General features: G+C 32.4%; 1 protein-coding gene across 2 annotated transcripts in view; it reads right to left on the bottom strand.

Moving 5' to 3' along the window:
* Positions 1-241: 241 nt before the first annotated feature.
* LOC148271360 (sodium/iodide cotransporter) overlaps positions 242-27,109 on the bottom strand; it is a 43,496-nt gene continuing 16,628 nt past the window's right edge. For both annotated transcript variants that reach the window (XM_088241488.1, XM_088241489.1), the window contains exons 3-8: positions 15,169-15,491; positions 7,727-7,881; positions 5,980-6,120; positions 5,384-5,602; positions 3,053-3,326; positions 242-392 (exon numbers count right to left, since the gene is read on the bottom strand). In XM_088241488.1, the coding sequence (XP_088097614.1) occupies positions 249-392; positions 3,053-3,326; positions 5,384-5,602; positions 5,980-6,120; positions 7,727-7,881; positions 15,169-15,491 (1,256 nt within the window). In that variant the 3' untranslated portion in view covers positions 242-248. The remainder of the gene's footprint in view (positions 393-3,052; positions 3,327-5,383; positions 5,603-5,979; positions 6,121-7,726; positions 7,882-15,168; positions 15,492-27,109) is intronic.

Raw genomic sequence — 27,109 nt, 5'->3', positions numbered from 1 at the left:
TTCTCTAAAATTTTCTTAATCTCTGTTGAAATTTTTCAATATAAACAGCTTCCCGAGGAATTGAATCCAGTCCTTGTTTTCAAAAATTTGAACAAACTCAAAATATTGTTGATAATAAAGAAATTCAGAAGAGTATCAAAATGTACTCCCCATTATGTGCACAAGAATGGTTTATTTATTTTACGTAACGGGAAAAGTTAATGTATTTGATGAATGTAAAAAATTGTTTTTAGTTGTATTATTTTTTTTCATTTGTTATTAATAAATAAAAAAATGTAACTTACGGTAGTTGATAATGGCAGCATGACCACATCTTTAGTATCATACATCAGATGTCCAACTGTAACCCAAAGTGTAACAATGTGGGACAATAGCATTCCAACAATAGCTCCCTGGAAACACACAAACAAAATATTTTAATCTCCCTCACATTGATTAATGAATGGACACTGGCAACGCCAAGTAAGTGCCAGGACCACCAATAAACTGCTACGATTTGTTTGTGGAGGATCGATAAATTGAAATTTGAAAGAGTTTACGCGAAATTGTCAGCCCAAACCCGCGATCCTTTATTCACAAAACCAATCGCCACCGGCTAGGCTACAACGCTAGAACGTGACAGGTCTGAATGAGTCGAAGTTTAATAGGTCAATCACAGAAATAAATTTGGAGAAAAAATCTTTGAAATAAAAACACCGGTCCTTATTGCATATGAATTCAATTACTGTGACATTTTACATTTATTATTGTTAAATTTATTTCTAAATGAATACTGGCATTTAATGATCAGCCGTGCCGCCAAATTTAGTGGTTGATTTATTGGCGGTGACATAGATAGTTCATATGTTCTTTTTTTTTTTTGATAACCAGAATATCCTCTGATTTTACTTATGTCCGTACAATCAAAACTCTTTACTGCTTATCTGTTTGCCCTCTTCTAAAATATGCCTCCGTGGTCTGGTCTCCATTCTATGTGAATCGCATAAATCACATTGAATTTGTCCAACATCGCATGCTTCGAAAAGTAGCGTGGATGCTTGGACTAGAGAGAGGTAATTATTCTTATGCTGATGTAGAGTCAATGTTAAATATTTCTAGTCTAGTTCGGCATACTAAATGGTATAATCGATGTTCCATCATTGCTGGGACAAGTAAAATTCCATATTCCAACCCGTAGGTTGAGGGACAATGAAGTACTGTTCATCGATCAGCATAGAACAAACTATGGCCTGAATTCTCCAATGACCCGTCTTTGTCGTATTGTCAACTCAAGACAAGATCTGGAATTTTTTGGTTTAAGTTTACAGCGATTTAAACTAGCACTAAATAAATAGTCCAGATCTTGTCTCGATGTCCCTTATGTTTTTCAATGCTTCTTTTTTAAAAAATATTTTTAACTATTCTTTTATTGTAATATTTTAACTCTATAAATTGTATAAATGGAAAATGTCCGTTAATAAATAAATATGACAAAAATAAATTGTTAAGTTGACATTTATCGCAATAGAAAGGGAAAACATTTCTGAGAAGGAAGTGTAATTCTGTCTATATTTGAACATGCAAATTTCTCCATGTATTGATTCTTGCCTGTGCCGGACGGATGTTACAGTTCTGTGTGTGAAATCAGAACCAGAACCTTGGGCGAGTTTTTTTGACCCGATGACTGTTCATATGAATCAACCAATGATGTTATGGAAGATTTCCAGTTTGCTTGCCGTGAATGGACCAATGGGCCGAATAGATCGAAAATAAGCGGAAGAGAACCTCTGACGCCGCACACGAAGTTATTTCAGAAGTACAAAACTTGAAAAATTCGTAGCGCTGATAATACGATATTTTTTTATTTTTTTAAATATTAGCTTAGTTTCATAGTTTGTCAACAAACAAAAAATATTTAAAAACCAATAAACTTCCTCATTATCACTGACAAATGCCTATAGAAGAGCACACGACCGTTCCAGATGGAAAATACTGTCCACAGATGAGCCATGCCTGGGGTCAGGCGTGATCACCATTCTCAGACATGAGGCACGGATTGAAGAAAGATATTATATGGAGCTGGTTTTAGACTGAAATTGTCCCTGCGCTGGCTTCAGTGGCGAATGGTGATTTTATTTACAGGTAAGCTATAAAAAATATCATATATTTGTACCTACAAAGAAGGTACATAATATAATGTAAGTAATGTATACTACAAAATGATATTTTTCTGTGGTTCTGTGTGATGCAACAACTCTCATCCATGAAATCAACTCAAACGACATAACCTTGTGATATTTTATATTATATAGATATATTGTCCATAACTTTAATATATAACTCATTAAAAAAAAAAAAAAAATAGCACTATGAATTCAGTCGATATAAGGTATTCAATGGAAATGTCTACTAGCCGAATTATTCTAGGAATTAATAGTGCTAAATACGGCTGCGTCGAGCGCCATATATCCTGCAATATAACGCATGAAAGTTATTATGATCTAATGTCAAAAATACCATCTTTAAGAAAAATAGCCCTTAAGAAATAATGTTTGAAATACTGTTTTCCAAATCAAGAATCTTCAAGTTAATAGTAATAGTAATCTGCAAGTTTAATCTAGGAGAAAAACCCGCACTGGGGTTAAGACATTCTAAATATAGTATACTTATTTGTATGAAAAAATAAGCTGGAATAATTGGCTAGTTTCTTGGCTCACCGCAAGCGCTGGGCGCGCTTTATTAATATTAATATTTATATTAGGATAAAAATAAAGATGGTGGAAATGATTTAAAATAAATAGTAATTATTTATTTGTCTTTCTGTAAAAAAAGTTACAGTAAAACATTATTATGGTAAGTCAAATATAATGGTAAGCTGCGCATAATCGCTTCTATACACGGTTCGCCCCTGCCTGGCACCTGAACCATAAGACTGATTACCACGGGTTTGCATTGTTTTTTGTGAATTAAAAGACCTAAATCCATCAGTGATTTCAACTACTATAAAACACCTATAATTAACTTTCAATTTATTAACTGTATTTAGCCCAGTTGGCGTCATTTTTTTTTTTACCTTTTTATTGGCGCAAGGAACCAGCATGGCAAGCAAGAACACTCCGAGAAGAGGACCAGAAGTGGCAGAAGTCATCAGCATACTGCTCTCGATGACTCCCGACAGCAGTCCCACGCCGAAGCTGACCCCCATGATGATTACTCCATAGATGGCTCCGAGTATCTTAATCATCATGAGCTGGTGGCGATCCTTCAGGTTGCTGAAGGCCGGGGACTGGGAGAGGAAGTCTTCGTATGTAACGGTTGCCAAAGAATTGAGGTTGGACACAGAAAGACTGAAATGAAAATATTTAGTTGCAAATCACGTAATCAATGTAAATCATGACTTTAATAAAAATACAGAAATTAAAACTAAAGCTGGCGTCATAGTCCTTTCGTTCATTATTGAATGTTTAGTATAAATGTTTCAATCTTTATTTTAGTTGTATTTAAATATGTATGTGTCTGCGAGGCTAATTCCGATTCTAACCGGCCGCCGCCGTATAAAGGACGAACTGAGCTAAGCGTGTCAAGCTAGAGGCCCTTTCACGTCCACTCTGGTCGGCGCATGCTTGTGCAACGGAGGAACAGGGGAGGGGGTCGTGGCTTATACGTTGGCTAGAGGGCGCTTATTTACGTCGGCCGCTCGGGAGAATACTTGGCAAGAGTGGGGGGCCGGCACGATTCCCATACCAAGGTTAACTGTTGGGTCAGATTATGTAACACTGTATAAATATGCGCACATGTGAAAAATAAAAACATCCATTGAAAACAGTAAACCACTCTCGTTTATCTCTACTCTGCCCGATAACTCTGCCACTTCGTCTTCAGATCTTCATTGCAATTTTTCTGGACTTTTCCGAATTTTTTCTTTTCCGAATCCAAAAGCGGATTTACAACCTGCTAGTCGCCACTGTCAGCCGACAGTATCTTTATATTTATATATTATTCTTCTATACGTGTGATGTCACTAAACTCCTAAACGGCTTAACCGATTTTCATGCCATTTTTAGCGAAATGTAGATCTTTGCGCTGCGCGTGTTGGTAAGTATCAATTTTTTTAATCGAATTTGTAAAAAAAAGGTTAGAAGCACAAATCTTTTTTTCATCGACCTACCAGGGTTGCATTCGACGAAAATACACATTTTTTTAAAAATAAATATTTTTTATTCACAACATAAAATATTTTTATAACCTTATCAGAGCATGTAAGGATAACAGGGAATCTATATAAAACTAGTGAATAGAAAATTAAAACAGAGTGTTCTCTGTTTAGGATAGTCTCCATCTAACATGGCTCAGCCTGTTCTAAGATGGAGATTTTTTATCTCTTAAAGCATAAGTAGTTCTATACTAATATAACAATAACAATAAAACTAAAACTACTTCATTTTAAATGCCTAGCTAATCAAATGAAAGAAATTAACAATCGTTATTATACTAATATAAAGTATATACTTATATATGTGCCAAGAATACTTGTTATTTAAACGTAAATAATATAGTATAATAAATAATAAAAAACAAAAATAAAGTAATGAAAGACATTAAATTATAAAAAATACGTGTACCATTTATATAAAGTACTATGTTTATTAATCTACATTTACTTTTCAAAATAATCTCTCGCTACGTGTGCAGTTTTTTTTATTTGAAAATTTGTTTTACATTTTGACCCTTTTATATTCGGCATTAAATCCTTTAATATTTTTGGAGCAATTACATTATATTCCTTTGTAACAAAGGCAGTTTATACAAATGGGACAATACAGTTAATTTGTGTTGCTAAACGAGTGTTTATATTTTGTTGGGTTTTTTTTACCTCACTTAATTTATTATAAAATTTAAGTAGTAGGCACCTCACAAACAATTGTCTTACGTCCAATATCTTAAACTCAGCGAATAGATCTTCCGTTGGATACCTTGAGGGTGTTTAGAATAATCTTCATGATGCATTTTTGTGCTATTTTACTGGTTCAAGGATTGAACGAGAGCAACCTCCCCAAGCTAAATTGCAATATGATAATTTGCTTTGGCAAAAAGTATAGTAAATTTGTCTCATAAGTTGAGCTTTCAAGATATTTCTTAGGCTTTTATAAATGTATGCTGATTTCCGTATTTGCTTGGATATTTCGTGTTGGTTTGTTTTATATATTTTTGTGCAACTATGGTAAAGGCGTACAGTGGGTTTTGCAGGTTGGTTTAATTGGTGTCTTGACGAAGAGACAGGAACATCTCGAAACCGGTAGACATAGAAATGTCGATAATTGGATATAAACAAATATTTAATAACATTCAGTATAACTTTGTTATTTTATTTAAATTTTAAATACTTCATCATTAATTAAAATACCTTAAGGCCCCGTTGAAGAGGCTGCCAAGAAACAGGCCCATAAGGCCGGGAAGGTAGGTAAACTTGTCTTCAACGAAGAAGGGCATGACCTCGTCCATCTTCTTGATATAGCCGGTGGTGAGTGGGTCACAGTCGGCGTACGTCGCGAAGATACCCATCCCGCAGACCCACGACAAACTGAAGAGGACTGTTATGACGGGGATGATCGTGATCAGGGTTCTGTAAAGATGAAAATCCTTAAAGAAAAATACGAAAATTACGATGTAGATGATTCAGAAGAAATTACTGCCACCCTCCCATCCTCGTCCAATAATGCATATGGCACTGCCTTGGTATGTCGAATGAAGAAGTAGACACCCATAATAATAAAGTGGAGACCATTGGCAAACAAAAGGAGTGTTGGAAAGCCACAGAAGAGATGGATCGATGACATTGCCTCGATAGCCAGTAAAACATGAATGATGAAAGCGGGTGATAGGAAGGAATGGAGACGTTTAAAAGAGGTCGCCATCCAGCAGTGGAGAGAATAAGGTTGAAGAAGAAGATATCTCTTAACTGAAAGCTTTGTATTAAATACATTTCTAGTATGTTCTTACTTCTCGACTCTGGTCTGTGACTTCATACTGCAGTATCTCTGAACGTAGTTCTGCTGGCACCCGTACAAAGATAAAGACATGAACATCTGGCCTAACCACGCGGACATGGTGTCCACTCGCACCGTTAGATCCCATTTGAAACTGAAATATTCATAAACAAACATTAGAGTCAAATCGGAAACAAAAATAACCTCAATAAATATATCATTATTAGTTCAAAGCCTGTGAAAAATCATGTATATACACAAGAGGTATTTTGTTCATCTATCGTCTGAGCTGCGGGCGATATGCCCAGCCCAGGGCCATTCTGACATTGCAACTCTTTCAAAAATATGGGGTGTAAAAACAGTATGCAAAAATTTCTAATGTTTGAGGTTTAAATGCAAAACCGTCACATTTGTCACAAGCTCAAAAGTGTGAAACAAAAATAAGTTAAAATTAAACCATTAGTTATATCAGTCTGATGACGTTGGTCAAAACGAAACCCAGTCACTGGTAAAAATTAATAATAGTAGTATAAAACTACGTACATATTTTTATTATTATAATTAAAATGCAGTTCCACCAGTTCCACCTAGACTTCTATAATACCTTATCTAAAATGTTCTTCATCTCTGCTGTAATATGTTAACCTAGCCGGACGGAAGGGGGGGATTCGAATCCCCCATAGACCGATTTTAATTCGATAACTAAGTATTATTAAGCTATTTGTAGTAATTTTTTTGTAATCGTTAAAATAATAAAAAAAGCATTTTCCGGTTTTTGTTTTTAAATTTTAAAATAGTTGTTTTTTTTTTTTTAATATCAAAACAAAAAAGACGTAAATAATACAAGGGTCAACTTCACTTTATGTACCTTAGCATTCGGCAAACTATCAAAAATGAATAAAATACACGAATGAGTAAAATATGTGTACGCGAAAACATGAATAAATTATTTCACGGTCATAAACACTTCTAACGTTTTATTCTCCTGACGCCATATACAAGTAGGCGCTGGGGTCATTCGGTCCCCCCGTTCGGATCATGTGTAATTTTTGGATGCTTAGTGAGGGAAAGGTTTAAAACATTAAGGCGTAAAAAAAATATATTTAAAACCCAGTTTTTCAAGCAAGGGAAATTTTCAAACTTCCATATTTCTAAATAGCAATATTTACACATTTTATTATTTTACACTCGAGATAAAGATAAGTATTTTGTACTTTCTTTATAAAAATAAAAATAGATTTATTACAGTATTACATGGTTTGTGGAATCAAATATATTATACAGGGTGTTTTTTAAACCCCGTCACATCAGAAACCACGATGAGCAAGAAGACATATTGGCACATTAAAGTAATTTTTTAAAACGACTAAAATCTCACAAAATTAAAGATAAATAAAAAACAAATGGTTGCTTACTCCTGTAGGGGAGAAACGAAGAGAGGTAAGGGGGAGGGGGGGACCCTGATACACTGTCATCCGCACGGCCGCGCCCCCTTCGCTTCTCCCCTGCAGAAGTAAGCAACCATTTGTTTTTTGTAAATATTTTTTCTTTTTTTCTTTTTTTCATTCTAAATATTTTTTGAAATATGCTAACATGTCTTCTTGCCCATACTGATCATCGTGGTTTCGGATGTGACAAGGTTTAAAGAACACCTTGTATAGCAATGGTTTTGTCAAATTTGGTTTTATAAATAAAAGCTACTACATGGCACTGAACTAAAATAAAGATAAATTCGTTTGATTGGTTCTGAATTCACTTACTCAAAGAACTTCAGCCTGTCTCTCTCTGCAGGAATAGTGAATATTGGACGGACACCACCGACTTCTATGCAGCACTGAACTATGATAGCGAAGCTGATTAGTATCATTGTCACTCCTTGTATCACATCAGCTTTGATGGCAGCTTTGAGTCCACCCTGTAATTAAATTAATTATTCGATTAAAGACCTTGTTTTAAACCTCAAATGTCACCCACAAACTATTTTTCAGAAGAGTGTTAATACTGAATAGGTACCACAGTTTCATCATAGTTTTTTCTGTCGTTTAATCTTATTTTTCAATCTTATTTTCAATTTATTTATTTTATAAACATTTATGTACATTACGAAATATTTCAATGCAAACATAACACGAAAAAGTTAAGACTAAAATTTAAATATACAAAGGTGGTAAAATAAAAATACCCAGCAATTATAAAGAAAGAATGCTTTCCTCTCTGAACTTTATGAAGATGAATTATGAAAGATGTCAATATCCGAAGAGATACGGTTAAAGGTAAAGACATTGCTCTTCCTACTGGCATTACCATCGGCAGTTTAGTTCTACAAGCAGGAAGATAAAACAGCTTAAGCTGTCTATGTCTAAGGTAGTCATTTGGAACATAAAGAAAAATACTCTCCATTACACATATGTTTATTGTAATACCACGGATTAATCGGAAAAAATACATAAGCAAGTATGCATTTCTTCTTTTCTCCAAACTATTGTAGCCAAGCATTCCCAGTATGAAGTCAGACGGGTACAACCACGGATAATATCCGCACTCCCTTAAGTAAAGATACCTCAGAAATTTATTCTAAACCATTTCCTCGTGAAATAAAATCATAGATATACTTTTAGTGCACTGTATAGAACTTGAAAATTATATAAACATTGTATAGGATGACGTTTTCTGTATTTTTTAATTTTTAATTTGTTTATTTTTCCATACATACAGGGTGTTCTTTAAACCCTGTCACATCCGAAACCACGTCGATTAGTATGGGCAAGAAGACATATTAGCATATTTAAAAAAATATTTAATACAAAGATTTTTTTTTAAATGAAATATTAAAAAAAACAAATGGTTGCTTACTTATGCAGGGGAGAAGTGAGGGGAGCGCGGCTCAGTATCAGACTCCCTCCTCCCTCTCTTCGATTCTCCCCTGTAAGAAGACCATTTGCTTTTTTTGATATTTATTTTTTTTAAATTTTATTGGTTCTAATATATTATTTTTATGTGCCAATATGTCTTCTTGCTCATACTGATCATCGTGGTTTCGGATGTGACAGAGTTTAATAAACATCCTGTATATTTACATAGAATTTTTATTACTAAAATACACTTTAAAAAATGCATCTTAAAATTGAGAACATAATTTGGAAATAATGCCCACAAAGACTTCAGAGCCTGAGCGTGGGCCATTCCTTTTTTAATGATTTAAATGTTCATAGCATATAAATATTGTATGACAGCCATGAAGAAAAAAAAAAACAAACAAGTTTAACGTATGCTGATAAAACAAAAGACAGGATTTATTTGCAGTATTTCACTACAATTTTTTTTTTTTTTTAAAGAAGCTGTCTATCTATTCCTTCCATGCTAATCCAAGACCTCAAACCTACTTTAAACGGTATCAGTGATTTAATGTTTTGTAATTTTAGGTAGAAGATTGAAGGATCTTGGACCAACATGTAAGGAGTGCCTCTGTGCGAACTTAGTTATGCATCCTGGAACTGACCCAATGGAACTACTGCTAATCCGATGATTTAGATTATTACTAAATAATTCCCTATTTAAGTAAACATATTTCAGGCACTGAAATAAATATAATTGAACAGGATCTGAACGTCATCAGCTATGGACTTTCTTTAATTTGTCAAATTCCTTCCATAAGAATTTATACCATACATACACAATCACTTGTTTGATTAAGTACTTAATACATCAAGATAGTTTTTTGCTAGGAGACTTTTAATAAAAATTATACGTATGTCAATGACTCTTAAAGTAATGTTAATTACTAACAGCATGACAACGTTTAGTCAAAATGTTGTGACTTTTATTTAACTTTGTCACTTAGAACAGAATTGCTGCCAAAATGGACACCATACTAGGGACATCACAGGCTACTTATTTTATTTATTTTATTTATTTTATTTATTTTATTTATTTTATTTATTTTATTTATTTTATTTATTTTATTTATTTTATTTATTTTATTTATTTTATTTATTTTATTTATTTTATTTATTTTATTTATTTTATTTATTTTATTTATTTTATTTATTTTATTTATTTTATTTATTTTATTTATTTTATTTATTTTATTTATTTTATTTATTTTATTTATTTTATTTATTTTATTTATTTTATTTATTTTATTTATTTTATTTACTTTATTTACTTTATTTACTTTATTTACTTTATTTACTTTATTTACTTTATTTACTTTATTTACTTTATTTACTTTATTTACTTTATTTACTTTATTTATTTTATTTATTTTATTTATTTTATTTATTTTATTTATTTTATTTATTTTATTTATTTTATTTATTTTATTTATTTTATTTATTTTATTTATTTTATTTATATTATTTATTTTATTTATTTTATTTATTTTATTTATTTTATTTATTTTATTTATTTTATTTATTTTATTTATTTTATTTATTTTATTTATTTTATTTATTTTATTTATTTTATTTATTTTATTTATTTTATTTATTTTATTTATTTTATTTATTTTATTTATTTTATTTATTTTATTTATTTTATTTATTTTATTTATTTTATTTATTTTATTTATTTTGTTTATTTTATTTATTTTATTCAATTCAATTCATTTATTTTAAATATAACATATACATTATAAACATATATTCAATATTATATAAAAATATATATAAACATATATTATTATAAAAAAGAAAAAAAATACACGATAGAGACTCATGTCAAAGTAGTAGGAGAATCCTGCTCCGGAAAACCCCTTCGGATACATGGAACAGATCAGTATCCAGAGCGATGTTGTTCAGCATAGCGGTAGCCCTTCCAACAGGCATAACCATAGCAGCATAGTGGTAGCCCTTCCAACAGGCATAGCCATAGGCAGGTTGGTCCTGAATATCGGAATACGAAACAATCTATGCTGACGCTGTCTTGGGTAGTTATCAGGAACATACAAACCAATGCTCATGATAATCTCAGAATTATCGATTATGATCGATATGCCGCGAAACAATCGATAAAAATGTGTAGTCAAATACACATCCCTTCTACTCCCCAAACTGTTGTAGCCAAGCATACCCTGGGAAACTCGGTCGGGTAGAGCCGAGGATAATACCCGCACTCTCTCATGAGTTATCTCAGAAATTTATTTTGGATTTTCTCTATCATAAGAGAGTACTTCAGTTCATGCGGCCCCCAAATCATCGAGCCACTCTCGAGTCTATTCGCACTGAGGAGTTGTAAAGAGTTCTCAGTACGCGGATATTTTCGAAAACCCTGGCAGTACGCAGAACGAATCCTAATATCTTCAATGCATTACCGCTGATTGTCTCTATGTGTTTATGAAATGTCAGAGTGCTCCCAAATCTAACTTTTATTATTATAACTATGGATAATCTGCGATCAAATGCCATACATTATTGGCATGCATTAGAAGACATCTCGCATCTCAAGTGGTGTTGAGAAAAATGAAAATCTCCATCTTCGAAACACTATTACGTCCTCATTATGTACTCATGTATGGCTGTGAATGCTTGATATTGAGTAAAATATATGAGACATCTCTCTTCATATTTGAGAGGAAAATATTTATTTATATACATGTACATTGTGTAAGGGCGGGCATATTGCCTTAAGGTAATTTCTTCGTACCTACCCTAATAGTCCAGTTTGAGAAAATAACTAGTATATGGACATAGTCTACGTATTTATATTCAGTTTGAAGGATTATAATCAAATAAAATAATATATGTAAGGTAAAAGCAAACACAATATCTAGTAGAGAAGAAAATTTAAATAAATGGACACAACGTAAGTTAACACCCTATATATTATTAGATTAATAAATTAGTTTGTTCATATTACAACAGACTTGAAGAACATTTGAACGCATTATGCAGAAAGCACCCAGTCCACAATTTTATAAAAAATAAATTTGGTGTTATCGGGTGCAGTAAGATCAATTTTATATTCTGCTAAAAACAGCCAGGTCGTTTTCATAAAAAAAACTGAAATAATCACCTTTCGAAAATAGTGTCGATCACAAAAATGGCATTTCTCTATTTGTAGATAACACCCACAGGACTAGGAATATCTTACGGTATTTAAAAAATCAATAAAACTGGTCAAATGCATAATTTGATTCTTGTTTGTACTATGGAAAAACTCATATATTCGTTGTTTATCATTTGTTCAAGTCAAAAATATTCTGACTGTTGTGTAGATTTGATTATTCACTCTTTTCATAAAGGCGCTATTATCTCAGTTTCACTTTTATATAGCTGGTATAGTTAAAAGTAAAATTATATTTTTTTTACACACTTTTTACTAAAATTTTTACTGTGTGTATAAGATTAGGTAGTTGAGGGTTAGTGGGAGCTCCTACCCCAGTTAGAGATTGACAGAGAAGACACAAGGTTACTGTTTATTACCGGTTATTTATTACATGGCTAATAAATAATGAATTATGTCGGACGAGTGTTATGTCGATGATGGGTTGAAGAGACTGCACTTGAATTACATGCTGGAACTGCACTCAGTCACTACATAGTCGAGCAGGACTGACTGACTGAACTGAACTTGTTGGGCTGACTGATTTTGACAGCGTTCTGTGGTCTCTTTACAGGCGACGTTTCTTTGTAGTTCATTTCTTCATGGTAAGGACGATGTGAATGTACTGCAGAACGATGCTCCCGATTTCACGTGCACTATTGATACAGTTGCATTAAATGTGATATTGAATTATATAGAAAATGATGACATTGCTTACTTCGGTCATCACACTATTTCAGGTGAAACGTTTTAACACGTTTGTGTCATCAATTATGAACTATGAACCCCACATGTGTAAGAATTTTTTTTTTTCCAATTTCAATTAGAAAATCGAGTTATGGTTCCATGGCTAGTATCTAATGGACTCACAGTTCAAATGTCTGAGGGTTGAACTGGCCTCAAAATTGAAATGTTTGCTTAAATCATAAGAACACAAATTTGGCTAAAGTTTAGTATGATACGATGTGTATTTGAATATGTGTACATATTTGACTTTGTACCGTGATATGCAAAGTGAAGAATTTCGCACTGTAATCATCTGACTGTTTGAAGATGATCATAATGTATACATTGGATATTTGTATTTTAAGTAGAAATGATTTATTTGTCCGAGAAGCTAATAGCTGAGAAAACAAACTTCTTGTATTTACAGAATTAAAATTTTGCTTGGTCAATGACTAAGGATAAAGTAGCGAAAAACATATATACATAATCGGTTTTGGGAAAACATCTAACAAAGCATATCGTCGGTGATACTGCTGATAGTTACACGGTAGTTAATATCACCAACAATATGAGGGGGTTCAATGCAAAATCGCCACTGTCCATAATCATTGTTATTGGGAAGGCCAACAAAATCAGCAGCCAATCGACTATTTATTTTATGTTCAATGTGCACAATCAACATAAAATGAATAGTCCTTTTGCCACAAGTTGCCCGTTGAACTTAAAAGAAACAGTATTCTAGTAATGTAAATTTGATCACAATCAATTTATTTCAACTTTAATATTTAACAAAGAAGATTGTTAGTATTATAATAAATAAAGTCAATGATTTATGGAATTTAAAATATGGGAGTAATGAGCGAAATTGAGCAGGAAAGTTGCGACTAATAAAACAAAACAATGTTGACCAAAAAAGACACAAAGTCAATGGAGCAACAGGAAACATCCCTCGGCAACTACCATGTGCATTTAACTACCAGGAATTAGAAACCAAGCTGTTAGCCATAATAGTACAATCATAGCTACCTTTTGAACAAAAACAGAGATTTATTAAAATGATTTTTATTTTTAACTTCTTATCATAAACATTTAACAAACTTACTTCTAAGCACAAAGTGTTTTACTAATTTATTGAAGTCATTCTTAAGTTGCTAAAATTCCACTTTTCCATGTGCTCTGTAGCTGAAAAGCATTTGGTATCTAGCTTCCATATGTAAATATTTTCAACTTTCAAATAAATTTATACCTGAATTTTGTAAATGGCATCTAAAATTCTAACCTTCCATGCGCTCTGCAGCAACAGGACGTGTTGGAATATTAATTGCACAGCGCTCATGAGATGATTTTCACAAAAATGACCCTATATATCAATAGATGTGTATAAAATAATATACATACATATGTATTGATACAATTTTTGAATTTCAATTTTTTATTAAAAACATTAAATTTGTTTAAACTTAACAAACAAAGAAAAATTATAGACTAATTAAACTTATTCAAAATCGTAAATTTAATATGGGATTGTCCAGAACTGTTATCTCTCATCAACTTTGGGGTGCTTGGAAGAATTACTAGACAGGTACCACCATTTTGTAGCAACAATTCACGGACAGTGTATACTTGTAATTCTGTACAGGAACTCGGTAATAGTTATTCCCACGTATCCGATATATTTAGTGCAGGATATTGTTCTTATAGATCAAACCTATTGAACTTTTTCAAATATGGTGAATGATAATTAAGCCTTTAGTATAACAACTGTTATATGAAACAGAGCCTTAGGATTTTCCTGTTATATATTATTTAACCTGTAAATATTTTTTATTTCATTTTATTTTTAATTATTTTAAACTTCTACTGAATGTGTTATATATTTTTTTGGTTTGATTTTTGTTTCTTTATCTTAGTAATGAATGTTTTTTTTTAAATAATTAATCCAAATATGTTTATACTATAAATTTTGTAAAAGGCAATTTGGCCATATATGTTAATAAAGTAAATAAATTAAATAAAAATTACAACGTTTTATACTACGTATCGGCACCCAGTAATGCATAGGGCATTGCATAGATACAACAAATGTAGTGTATATTAATATTTTTTGTTACATAGAAGGTAAGGTGATCAGTCTTAAGCTTCGGGTACCAGTCAAGGGACAGTGAAATATTTCATTGATAAACCACCATTAATATAATACGTCGACCCTGCCAGGAATGGAACCCGGGACCTCAATAATGGTAGGCAACAGGTCAACCGCTACACTTATCCTTACCCAATTTCATTTTTCAGGATCTTTACGTGAGAGTAACCGTCGAGTCGAAAATGCTTGTCCAGAATTTTGGTTTTATTTCACCAACAGAACTGTATTCTTAATCAGCCCGGACGCGAAAAAATCCGCCCAGACATGAAAAACTTCTTAAATAATACTTACGAATATTGTGAACAGAATACTGATAGCTGTGATGCCGAGAATGGACGCCCAGTACGGCAGACCTATGACGGTGTTCAGGGCCACACAGGGCGTGAATATGGTGACTCCGAGGTTGAGCACCTGTCTCCAGATGTAGGTGGCCGAGGCAAGGCAGCGGACGGTTCGGGACTTGAAGCGGAGGTCCAGGTATTGGTACACGGACGTGATGCCCAGAGAGTAGTAGATGGGCACGAAGACGAAGGATACGATGGGATAGGCGCAGATCATGCCGTACAACGTCTCCCACATGGCACTGCCCCGGTAGAACAACTCTGAAGGGAACCCTGCAAGGATAAAGGAAATATTTTTAATACTTCTTTTGTTGTACTTTGTCGGTGCAGTATATTATTCGTCCCACTCAACACTAAGATAACGGAGTTATCTTAGATTGCCCTTAAAGAAATAATTAAATTTTTTGCACTAATATGTGTATACAGCGGTTTCTCAGTAGTCCGGCAGATATCGGACCTGGATTACTGGAAATCATCATTTAAACGGCAGAAGCCAGATGTTTTATTGTAAACATAAATAGCAGGGCCTCGATAGTCCGAATACCGTAGACATTCTCATGACCCAGGTTTAATAACTTATTCTAAGAAAACCAAACTTATGCACATAAGATCGCCAAACAATAAAATTTATACAACACCATCAATTATATCACATAACTACGCATGTATTCACAGTTATATGGTGCAGCCATGCATATGTGAAAATATTGAGCAATATGTGTATTTAGGTTTAACAATAGATTGTAATTTTAAATGAGATGTACTTTTAATGTTATTTTGTGTATGATAATTAATGTAATGGATGTAATTTTGAATGCATGGGATGTAGAAAATTTTGTAAGCGATTAAAAGCAATAAGTAATAGAATTTATATATTGAAATATGTATTATGTTCCTGTTAATACTTGATGAATTATTTATTTATCTCTCTCAGAATCAAATATACAATATGCTATTACTTCTTGAGGGCTATCAAACGAAATTAATTTTAATTTTATTCAATCTTCGCAAAATTATATTAAGTATCAATTTTGTTTTAATAAAATGGCGTTGCATAATAAATTTGATGCTTTTGCCAATGTCATGTTGAATTATTTTATAAACAAACTGGTTCGCAGTACGTAACCAGCAACCAGCAACCAGGCCCAACCGTCCGGTCTGCAAGCAACATAAACATAGGTAAGTCTAACAATTCCGAGAAAGTTCTCTGCTTTTTAGTTTTGAAACGAAAAAGGAGAATCCCTCCACCAAACGATCAATCCTCCACCCATCTTCATGCTACTGTCACCGTGCCACCGATCCAACAACAGGCCCCAGTCGATCATAAGGTTGTATATAAATGGATTCCTGCTCGCTAAGATGAGTCGGATATTTGTAGGAAGAGAAATTAGTAGGGCCAAAGTCTTGAAAAAGGTTGGCATTTGGTCATTTATTGGGCAAACAAGGAATAAGTGGCTGAGATCTTTCTCTTTAAAACGACAACCGCAAATGGGGGAGTCAAAGACACCAATTCTCGATCATTCGACAAATGGTGGATGTATTTTTTTGTTCAGCAAAATTTTCCTCAACCAAAGACGTGATGGGATATTCAGTTGAATGAGAGTGTAATGTTTTCCTTTTGAAATTTTGGAGGAAGTATCAAATTGCTACTGCATAAAAATGTATACCGCCAGAGACACAATATTTCAATATCATTAATGTATAAATCTGTAAAAAAATTGTCAGTTAGGGCTCTACTTTCATACAACTTAATTTGTCAGCATCGTCGCACTCCGAGTATAAACACAAGTTGGTACACAAATACAACAACGGGTTTACTAGTATGAAAGGGCTAGCTGCTCTTGGATATTGCAATAAATATTGCAAAAGGACACTGCAATATAGTATACCTAAAATATATTAACATGTTATCAAACAATATCACTCAGCCACCGTACGGGCTGGGCGTGAAATATAGTTCCTCTCCAACCGTAGCTTATAATCTTATAATAAATCTGAAAATAAGTTGTTATATGTTAGAAAACAATGAGTTAATGTTTATAAATCGTTAGTATGTAGTAGTGTAGTCATGTTTCAACAAACAGTGGAAAAAAGAAGACTATTTAATAGCATTGTTTTATACTTTATTCTTAACAAAATATGTGACAAATAGTGAACAATGGAAACTTACAAAAAATAGTGCGTCTGTAACCTTAAAATCATAAAATTTTATATGAATCCTTTAAAACCGTTTAAGAATGCATCAGTTTTTGACGCGAAAGTACCTAAATTTTGCTATTTAGAACACTACACCCATAATTAATAAATTACAACAGTACTACTAAAAGTGAACTGACATTTATTGATAAATACATAATATTTCAAATATCTGCCTTCTAATAATATACAAAATGATAAATCAAACCGCTCATACACGCATTTGTGTAAAATCATGTAAAAAAGTGAATTTGAACAGGAATGTTGCGCCTCATAAAACGAAATAATACGGACCAAAATGGACACCAAGTCATTGGAACAAAAGGCATAATAGTACTACACACGTGCGTTTCCAGAAACTATCTACCAGCCAGCGGGCCACATGGCGACGGTATCTACATACTGTCTACAAAAGCTTCTCTTCGGACATCTATCTCACTTTGTTAACCATGGAGTTGAAACAGTGTTTGATTTATTTAGTTTTTTATTGCTTACTTCTTGGCATGAACACTTGACCAATTTACTACTATACTCTATTTTTTATAAATTTATTGATATTGTTTTAACTTTGCTGGAATTCCTCTCGTCCATGCGCTTTGTAGCTGCACGATTATTGGTTATCTAGCTTTCATATATCAACTTTAAATACCTAAATTTTGTAAATGGGGTCTAGAATTCCAATCGTCTATGCGCTCTGTAGCTGTAAGACGTCCTGTAATCTAGCTCCTATCTGTTATAATTTTTGATTGATCTTAATTGAAAACGAGGAACTAGAATCCCAACCGTCCATGCGCTCTGTAGCTGCAAGACGTACTGGGATATTTTTTAATTGTACAGCGCCCTTGAGGTGATTTTCACAAAAATGGCGCTATATAAATTATCCAACTGTAAAGTATTAAAAATAGTTAGTTGAATTCAGGAATCAGACATATGTTCAAATTATGGCTAATGGAAAAAAGCTTTTTTTATTAATGATAGTTTTAATTTATAATTATATAAGAAAATATAAAATATGTTATAATATGTAATGTTTTTCAAATAAAATTATTATTTATGTAGGTTAACTATATGCTAAGTAAAGTTGTATGCTTACAATTCAGCTGGACTTATATTTTAAGATTATTGTGTAGATTTTTTCGAATAATAAATACTTAACAAAATAAATTTAAAATCCAAAATTTATCCCTGTTCAGATGAATGATGTTTTCGGATTATGGTATGCAGTTATTTTGAAAGGCACTTTTCAAAATAAAACAAAGTTTTGGTAACTGAAAATATGTTTTGCTACTACTTCTACCATCACCCCATTTCACGTAGGGGTAGGCAGAGAGAATGGACCACCACACACGTCTATCCTGGCATTCATCTTGTCATACATGCCCTTCGGTTCTGCTTGCTTTTGACATGAACAGACAATAATATTTTGGTTTATTTGATCATGCCACGTCTTCCTTGGTCGTTCTCGTCTCACAGTACCGTTTATTTTCACTATATAAACTTGTTTTACCATTCTTTCATCGTTCATTTGTTCTACGTGACCAAACCATCTCAGAGACCCTTTCTTAATCTTATGTATGTGAAAGTGTGCATATTATTTAACAATAACAACAATATAATCACCAGATCCTCAACACAAAGACAACTTAAACAAATGCAAACTAATACCATTTTCAAACAAAGGGACTTTGAGTATTATGCGATTAAAATCTATAACCTACATCCACCGTCCATTAAAACAATTAGAAACGAGAAAATGTTCAAAAAGGCTTTAAAAGATGGATAGTGGAGCTGGGAAGAAGTGGGTAGAAGAATCATCTGCTCTACAAACAAATAGTTGTTTTTGTTCTTTTATTGTATTTTATAATATGAATAATGTAAGTAGACAGACAGGTATAGTATTGAGTATGTCCAATTGCTTGCAGACTGGCTGGATTTTCTCCCTAGGGAGATGTTCATATTTAAGTTTGTTGCAACTGAGAAGGAAAACATTTTTGAGATTGAAATATGTAAGTCTAGGCATTTACAAGCATTTTCAGGCGTTGTCTAGTAGGTGAATTGGTTTAGCCGGATGAATCTCACCCACGTTATAAAGGTTTCAGCTCTTTTACTTCACAAAAATCAACAGATAGAGTGGTTGAGGAAATGTGTATGTTCAAACATAGGCAGAATGTTGAATGTTGCATAGTGTGTAAAGTGGCCACTTAAACCAGCCAATGACAAGTCATTAACCCTGTAAATGCTTAGACATCCATATTCCCATTTTAATTTTTTTTAAACTTTCTGTTGCAATAAATTTAAATACTTAGTGTTTAAAACTGTCTGAACATTTTGTAATTTCTCTCTATATATTAAGTCTTCTTTGTATATTCTCGCTTGAAAAAAAAGTATTATTAGGTGTCTTTGGCACGGGTAACCCCAGTGAGGACACACTATTGTTATTATTGTTTAAAATGTTTTTAAAAAAAGGAATAAATAAATGAAAATATAATATCATAACATAATAACGGAATATATTTCTCCTTGCAGCCATATTCCAGTCTAGAAGATCACCCTGTACGAGACCATTATTCGGACAGTATTGGCATACAAATGCGAGGCACTGACAGTAAATGCTGGACGTGTTTGAAAAAAAAGTTCTTTGCCGAATCTGTGGTCCTGTGAAAGGTAGAGAAGAGTGGCGCATTAGGCAAAATGCCGAATTGTAGAGCATATATTATAAAGCCTCTAGTATCTCAACACACATAAATCTGCTCAGGTTGAGATGGGCTGGACACGTGGAAAGACTGTCTGATGCGTGAGTACCTAAGAGAATCATGACTGGACATCCAGGAGGCAAAAGAAGGATTGGAAGACCCTAACTGAGGTAGGAGGATGACGTTGGAAAAGATGCAGCACAGCTTCTACAAGTTCTACACACAGCTTCTACAAGGAAAGAACAAAACAATTTTTTTAAACATTTGAATTTCCGATGCTCATATATATTTCCAAATTATGACTTATCTGCACGTTTTTACAAACTTATTAACCTTGAAAAAAGGAGAACATCAATAGACCTCACTTTCCTCTACAACATTATTAACAGTCTAGATGATTCGTCCCAGCTCCTAAATAAAATTCAAATTAACTGTCCATCACGTGCCATACGAAATCACCCAACCTTTCAAATACTTAGTGTCAATACGAACTATTGTCAGAATTCGTTTTTACATTGATCGTGTTCCACTTTTAACAGCTTTTTTAACCATAAAGATATCTATCATACAGGATTACAATTATTTAAAAATAGTATATTAAAAACTTTTGAATAAAACTTGCGTTGATCACTTTTTCTCTTACATCACTTTACATTACATACATTAATCTTGTTATTTTTAATCAAATTTCTCTACTGAAATTCGTATTACTGCCAAAATTGCTTAAATGAAATTTTATCAACTACCTTTGGTTTAAAATCTTCTCCTTTTATTGTTTTTTCAAATTTTAAAGATTACTTGCCATACCTGTTTTTCTTTCTATTTTCTCTGCTGCATTGACATGTTTTTATACTTTTAAACTACTTTTAATAACTTATATTGAATATGTATATAAAATCAATATATTGCTCCTCTTACTATAATGTGTCATTAATTTTGAAGATGTTTTTTAAATTGACTTAAATATATTGTCTTATATTTCATTTAAAGATTCTTCTCGTCTTTTCTTTGAATCCAATAAAATATGTATGTGTATATTTATGTTATTCCTTTTTCAAAATGTTTTTTTTAATTTTTTATCTGAGCATGTTTTTGATTCTTTATTTTAATTCTCAACTTTTAATTATTTAAAAAAAAAAAATTTCTTCATTTTTAATATTATTTCCATTTGTAAATACTAACTAAAAACTTTAAATTAACTTTTTTTACTTTAATTTAAATTTTTAAACATCTTCCATTTGGGTTTTTTTCCTTCTCTTTATTGTTCTTTCATTGATACCCAAAAAAAATAAATATCTCAAAATTTACCCAAATATTTCAATTTTGGTGGCCAATTTCAACGAGTTGTAAATGACTCACTATTAGAAAATGGAAATCAAGTTGGGGTAAAGTGCAGTTTGGGCCTCAGACCTCTGATCCATGAGTACGCAACACCAGCCACGAGACCATTTCTTAGAGGCTGGAGTCAGTACTATGCAAGCTCCTGACGTCACTGCGACCTGTTAAGATCTATTGTGATGGGTCCCTGTTAATAGTTCTCGCCCTCCAAGTTCAGGTCTTTAAAGAACCTGATTACCGTGTGGAAGGTGAGATTTCTTATTTTGCTAAATCTTCAAATCTTAAAATTAGATAGGGGGGGAGCTCTTTAACATCCTCAGGTTTAACCAGTGGTCCCACGAGGACGAGGCTCGTTTTATGATGTAAAGCATCACACTCATTTAGAATGTGTATGGGTGTTTCCTCATCTGCACGGCAGAACCTACATCTAGAAGTTTAGGAAAGGGTTATTCTAACAAGCTGTTGTATCTAGGTATAACCGGTTATTGTTAATACTTTTGTTGATCACGACAGAAGCAAAGTGCGTGGTATGTCAAATTTACCTTGCACAAACAAATTGAACATACAATGCTAGGCCGGTGGTCAATGTGCTAATTTATTGTGAGAACATCTCGAGAACAGTGACAGTACAGTAGGTGACCTTCACATTTGGACCACTAATTTAATTTAAGTACCTCATCATATTTCTTCATCATTATTTTTCTATGCGCAGCTGATGGTGCATAAGGCACTACATTTGTACTCAAATTGCATCAAAACCTTGAGCATTTTTGTTCTATAGAAGGTAAGGTGATCAATTTTAAGCTTCATATGCAGTGTAGAAACACATTTAAAATCAAGTTACCTTTTAAGATTCTGGTTCTATTTCACACACATAACTGTATTCTTCATCCGCATGGAAACGGTCAATATTTTGATAAATAAATTTAAATAAAAAATCAAAATCATTTGTGCCAAAATAATAATAATCGTAATCAAACACACCATCACGCCGTTTCTCTGTAGGGATAGGCAGAGAGGATAGAACACCATATCACTCTATCTTTGCACACAGACCTCGCTTCCCCCACATTCATAGATCTTCTCATGCACGCAGGCCGATTAATCCTACTCTTGACATGTCCATCTTCAAATATTTGATGGACTTGATCGTGCCATGTCTTTCTTGGTCTTCCTCGTTTTCTGCATCCATCAACATTCCCGTCGTAGATCATTCTTTCGCTGTCCATTCGCTCTACATGTCCAAACCAACGCAGAGCTCCTTTCTGGATTCTGTCGATAATGCATGTCTCCGCCTTAGACAGTTCACGGATCTCGACATTTGTGCACCTTTAATACATCAATTTACCACACATTAGCTTGAGGGATCGCATTTCAACAGCATTTAAACTACTTTAATCATAATTTTTCCAATTCCATACTTCGCTCCCATACATTAGAATTGGCACTAGAACTTCATTGTGAACTGCTTGTTTAGCCCCCTGCGATAAACATTTGTTTGCAAAAGTAGATTTCAGTGCACCGTTCACCATGCTCCCGGCACTTACCCTCCTTGCCATCCCAAGTAAGCATACTTCCCAGATACACAAATTCTTCTACCTGATTCGGAATATCTCCGTTCACACTGATCTCACATTTAGTTATATTTTCATCCCTTTCAAAAACCATCACTTTCGATTTATCTACATTTATAAGCAAATCGCTTTTCTTGCATACATTGTAGACTTTTGTATATCTTATATAAATATAATAAATAATAATCTTACATAATCCATTACAAAGCAGAAGCATAAAATTCAACTATTTTAAACATCAAAAATTATTTATATTTTTATTAATTAATACTTCACAAAAATATATTACATAATTGATTTAACAATGCATTCCTTACTGGAAAAACTCGTTCCGAGGAAGACATTTTAAAATTTTATTTTATTGTTATATCTCGTTACACTTTGAATTGTTTTAGACTTTTTGCATAGATAACATACAGAAAATAATTTAATTCAAATACAAATATTGTTACAAGTATCAACTAAGTGTAGGTAGCTTGGATTATGGGAATTATAGGGTGACCATAGTTTCCGGGTTTATTCCATTTCTGACCATTAACATATTTTTTATTTTCTGCTTGAATTTGGAATGTTTTAATATGTCACGAATATTTTTTGGCAGACTGTAAAGGATTTGGGTCCAAGATATAAGTGTAAACATTGACCATAAGATGTAAAAATAATATAATACAATAAAAATCATTAAATAAATAATAAATAAAATTTCAATCCAGTAAAAAAAGTTTTTAAAAGGGAACATGTTTCAAATTATCGTAAATAAAATGATTTTAATTTAATTTAATTCAACTCAACTCAACTCAATTCAATCCATCCCAATCCAATTTGATTAACTTTTTAATTAAATAAAAATAATTTTAGTTACTTAATAATTTAATTCAATTCAATTATCTTATATTATTATTATCAAATATCAAATATCTTTATAATTATCAAATATCTTTATTTAACCTTATTTTATTTTATTTTATTTCATTTTATGGTTATTAACTACATTTATTTTATTTTTAAAATATATTTTGTTTCAACAATATTTTAAGTTTGTCCAAATTTTTGTAGACAAGGAGTGGATTCAACGCCCTGGGGAGCTGTGATAAACAGAGATAAAGAACACTTTAGAGAAAGTAATATAGTAGTCTAGGCATCTACAGGGCTTATGACCTTAATTCCCTTCTCTAAAATGTTCTTCATCTCTGTAGTAATGTGTTAATATAAACAGCTCCCCGGGGAGTTGAATCCAGTCCTTGTCTACAAAAATTTGGACAAACTCTAACTATTGTTGATAAATCTACTTGGTCCATGAAGATGCCTATGAAATGATGAAAAACCTATATAGAAATTGAAAAAAAAAATTTTTCAGGCTTTGCCTAGTATGTAGGTGAAATAATTCAATGAGATGAATCTCTCCCGCATAAATAAAGGTTTCAGCTCTTTAACTTCACAAACATCAACAGATGAAAGAATTGAAGGAATATAGATGTTCAAATATGGGCAGAATGGTGAACAGTATGTAAAGTAGCCGCTTAAACCAGCCACTGACAGATCATAAGCCTTGTAGATGCCTAGACTACTGTATTACCTTTTCTAAAATGTTCTTCATCTCTGTTGTTATATGTTAATATTTTATTTAGTTTTTTTTTCATTTACCTTTTTTTTATTTCAGTGCTGCAGAACCGAGTTTACCTCTATATATAATTCCTCCGTACGTGTGATGTCACTGAACTTCTTCTAAGCGGCTTAACCGATTTACGTGTGGTTTTCGGTAAAATGAAGATTTTTGCGCTGCGCGTGTTCGTAGATATTATTATCATTATAATTTTCAATCAAATCTGTAATACAAAGTTAGAAGCATAAATCATTTTTTATCGACCCACCGGGGTTGCATTCGACGAGAATGCATATAAAAAAAATGGGAGGATGTTGTTTTTTTGTATTTAAAAAAGTTCGTTTTTGATTTTTTTTAAACAACATTCCCTTTTATGGATCCCAATCAGATTCTTTCCTTACATTCCTTATAACTTCTTCCCATTTATTTCTTTTTGCTGGATTTTTGGAAATACTAAAATAATATTAACTGACATTCAATACATTTTTGGAATTCGCATTCATAAATAAAGTGCACCCCTGTTGGCGAGAAGAGCTGATTTAGACATTTGCAAAAAGAATTCTATATTTGAAAATAAATTATCTCATGTTTTGGAATTGAACCACAAACAAGTACCTATCAATGAAAAGTTTTATTCGCAAAACAACGTCCGAGCAGGACAACGTCTGTCGGGTCCGTTAGTTTATTATATTCCTTAAAATGATCGGGTTGTGGTCCTGTGGCTAGTGTCTCGGACTCACGGACCGAAGGTCTGTGGCTCGAATGTCACTCTACCCCAACTTGATTCTATTTTCTATTAGTGAGTTATTTACAACTCGTTGAAAATGGCCCTCAAAATTAAATATTTGGGTAAATCATAAGAACGCAAATATTTCTTTTTATAAAAAAATAAATAAATAGATATATATATTTTTTAAATGATTAGAATGACAGTTGTCAGAAAAAATGACGACATAACTTTGTAGGAATGTCGAAGGAATGATTTATATTGACACACGAAAAATCATTTGTATTTGGTGAATTAATTTATTTTTTAATACAATTCTTGACATATTAATCAACATAAAAATATAAAATCAGCTTTAAAACTAAAAAAAAACTAATATTAACCTTATTATTAACGACGTTCTTACAAGGTTACATCATTTTGCAAAAACGTTAGAGATGGGACAAATTGATCAATGTAATTTGATCGAATAAAAAAATAGTTCGTTTGATAATGTCCACGAAAAAAGTATAAATGTCTTATTTTTGGTAAATAATTGTATTCAACAAAAATAAAAGGCTTGTTTTTGCGTTTTTTTTATCAATTTGCGGAAACGGAGCTTCATGATTGCATGAAATAACTGATAAAATCGATTTGATCAGCGATCAGTAATTTCCCATCACTAATGAAATTAGTTTGACAGCTGTCATTCTAATCAATCTATATTTTAAGGAAAATATTTTATTTGTTTTTTTATTTATTTTTATTTATTTGTTACTCATTCTTTTGGAGACCTTTCGGTGGGAAACATATTTTTAAAACAGGATTGTTATTTGTTGTTTTAATTTTTTTATTGGATGTCAAATAATGTCCACCGTGCGTACTTTACATACTCTGTATATTGTATTTATTATTGGCATAAGTTATTTTATTTTATCAAAACTGGTTGCGGATAACGGGACATCCGAAAAAATATTAAGATTAAAACAGGAAGCCAGTGTTTTTATGAATGCACTTACCTGTGTTTCTCACTATTTATCGATTTATTCATATATTTTTCATTATAAACTCTAGTTGATGATAAAATAATGTGACCTCACTGGGGTGGGGTTACCCGTACTGACGGCACTTAACAATATACTTTTTAAAATATTTTTACATTTGAGAATAAACAAAGAAGACTCACTAATAAACAGAAAAAAATAACAAAATGTTCAGACAGTTTTAAACACTACGTATTTATATTTATAATTAATTTATGTACATCTATATTATTTACTAAACATATTACAACAGAGGTGAAGAACGTTAAAGAGAAGGTAATATAGAAGTTCAGGCATCTACAGGGCTTATGACCTGTCAATGGCTGGTATGTGGCACCAGCCATTGACAGGTCATAAGCCCTGTAGATGCCTGAACTTCTATATTATCTTATCTTTAATGTTCTTCATCTCTGTTGTAATATGTTAATATAAACAGCTCCTCAGGGAGTTGAATCCAGTCCTTGTCTACAAAAATTTGGACAAACTCAAAATATTGTTGATATATTATTTACATTACAACACGCACAATAAAAGAATGAAAACATAACATAAGCTATACATTTGTGGAGTACTTGATTCAATATTGGTTTGGGCGATGAGTCAATCCATTTTACTTTTATCTAGCTCCACTATCCCTTTTTTATAGCCTCTTTGAACATTTTCTCGTTACTAATTGTTTTTATAGATAGTGAAATACTCAAAATCCCTTTGTCCGAATGTGGTATTAGGTTGTATTGG

Source organism: Micrasema longulum, unplaced genomic scaffold (genome assembly GCF_059751315.1).
Source record: "Micrasema longulum isolate JH-2025_06_02 unplaced genomic scaffold, ASM5975131v1 h1tg002913l, whole genome shotgun sequence".
In the NCBI taxonomy this organism is placed as follows: Eukaryota; Metazoa; Arthropoda; class Insecta; order Trichoptera; family Brachycentridae; genus Micrasema; species Micrasema longulum.
This window is presented reverse-complemented; position numbering and strand designations above follow the sequence as displayed.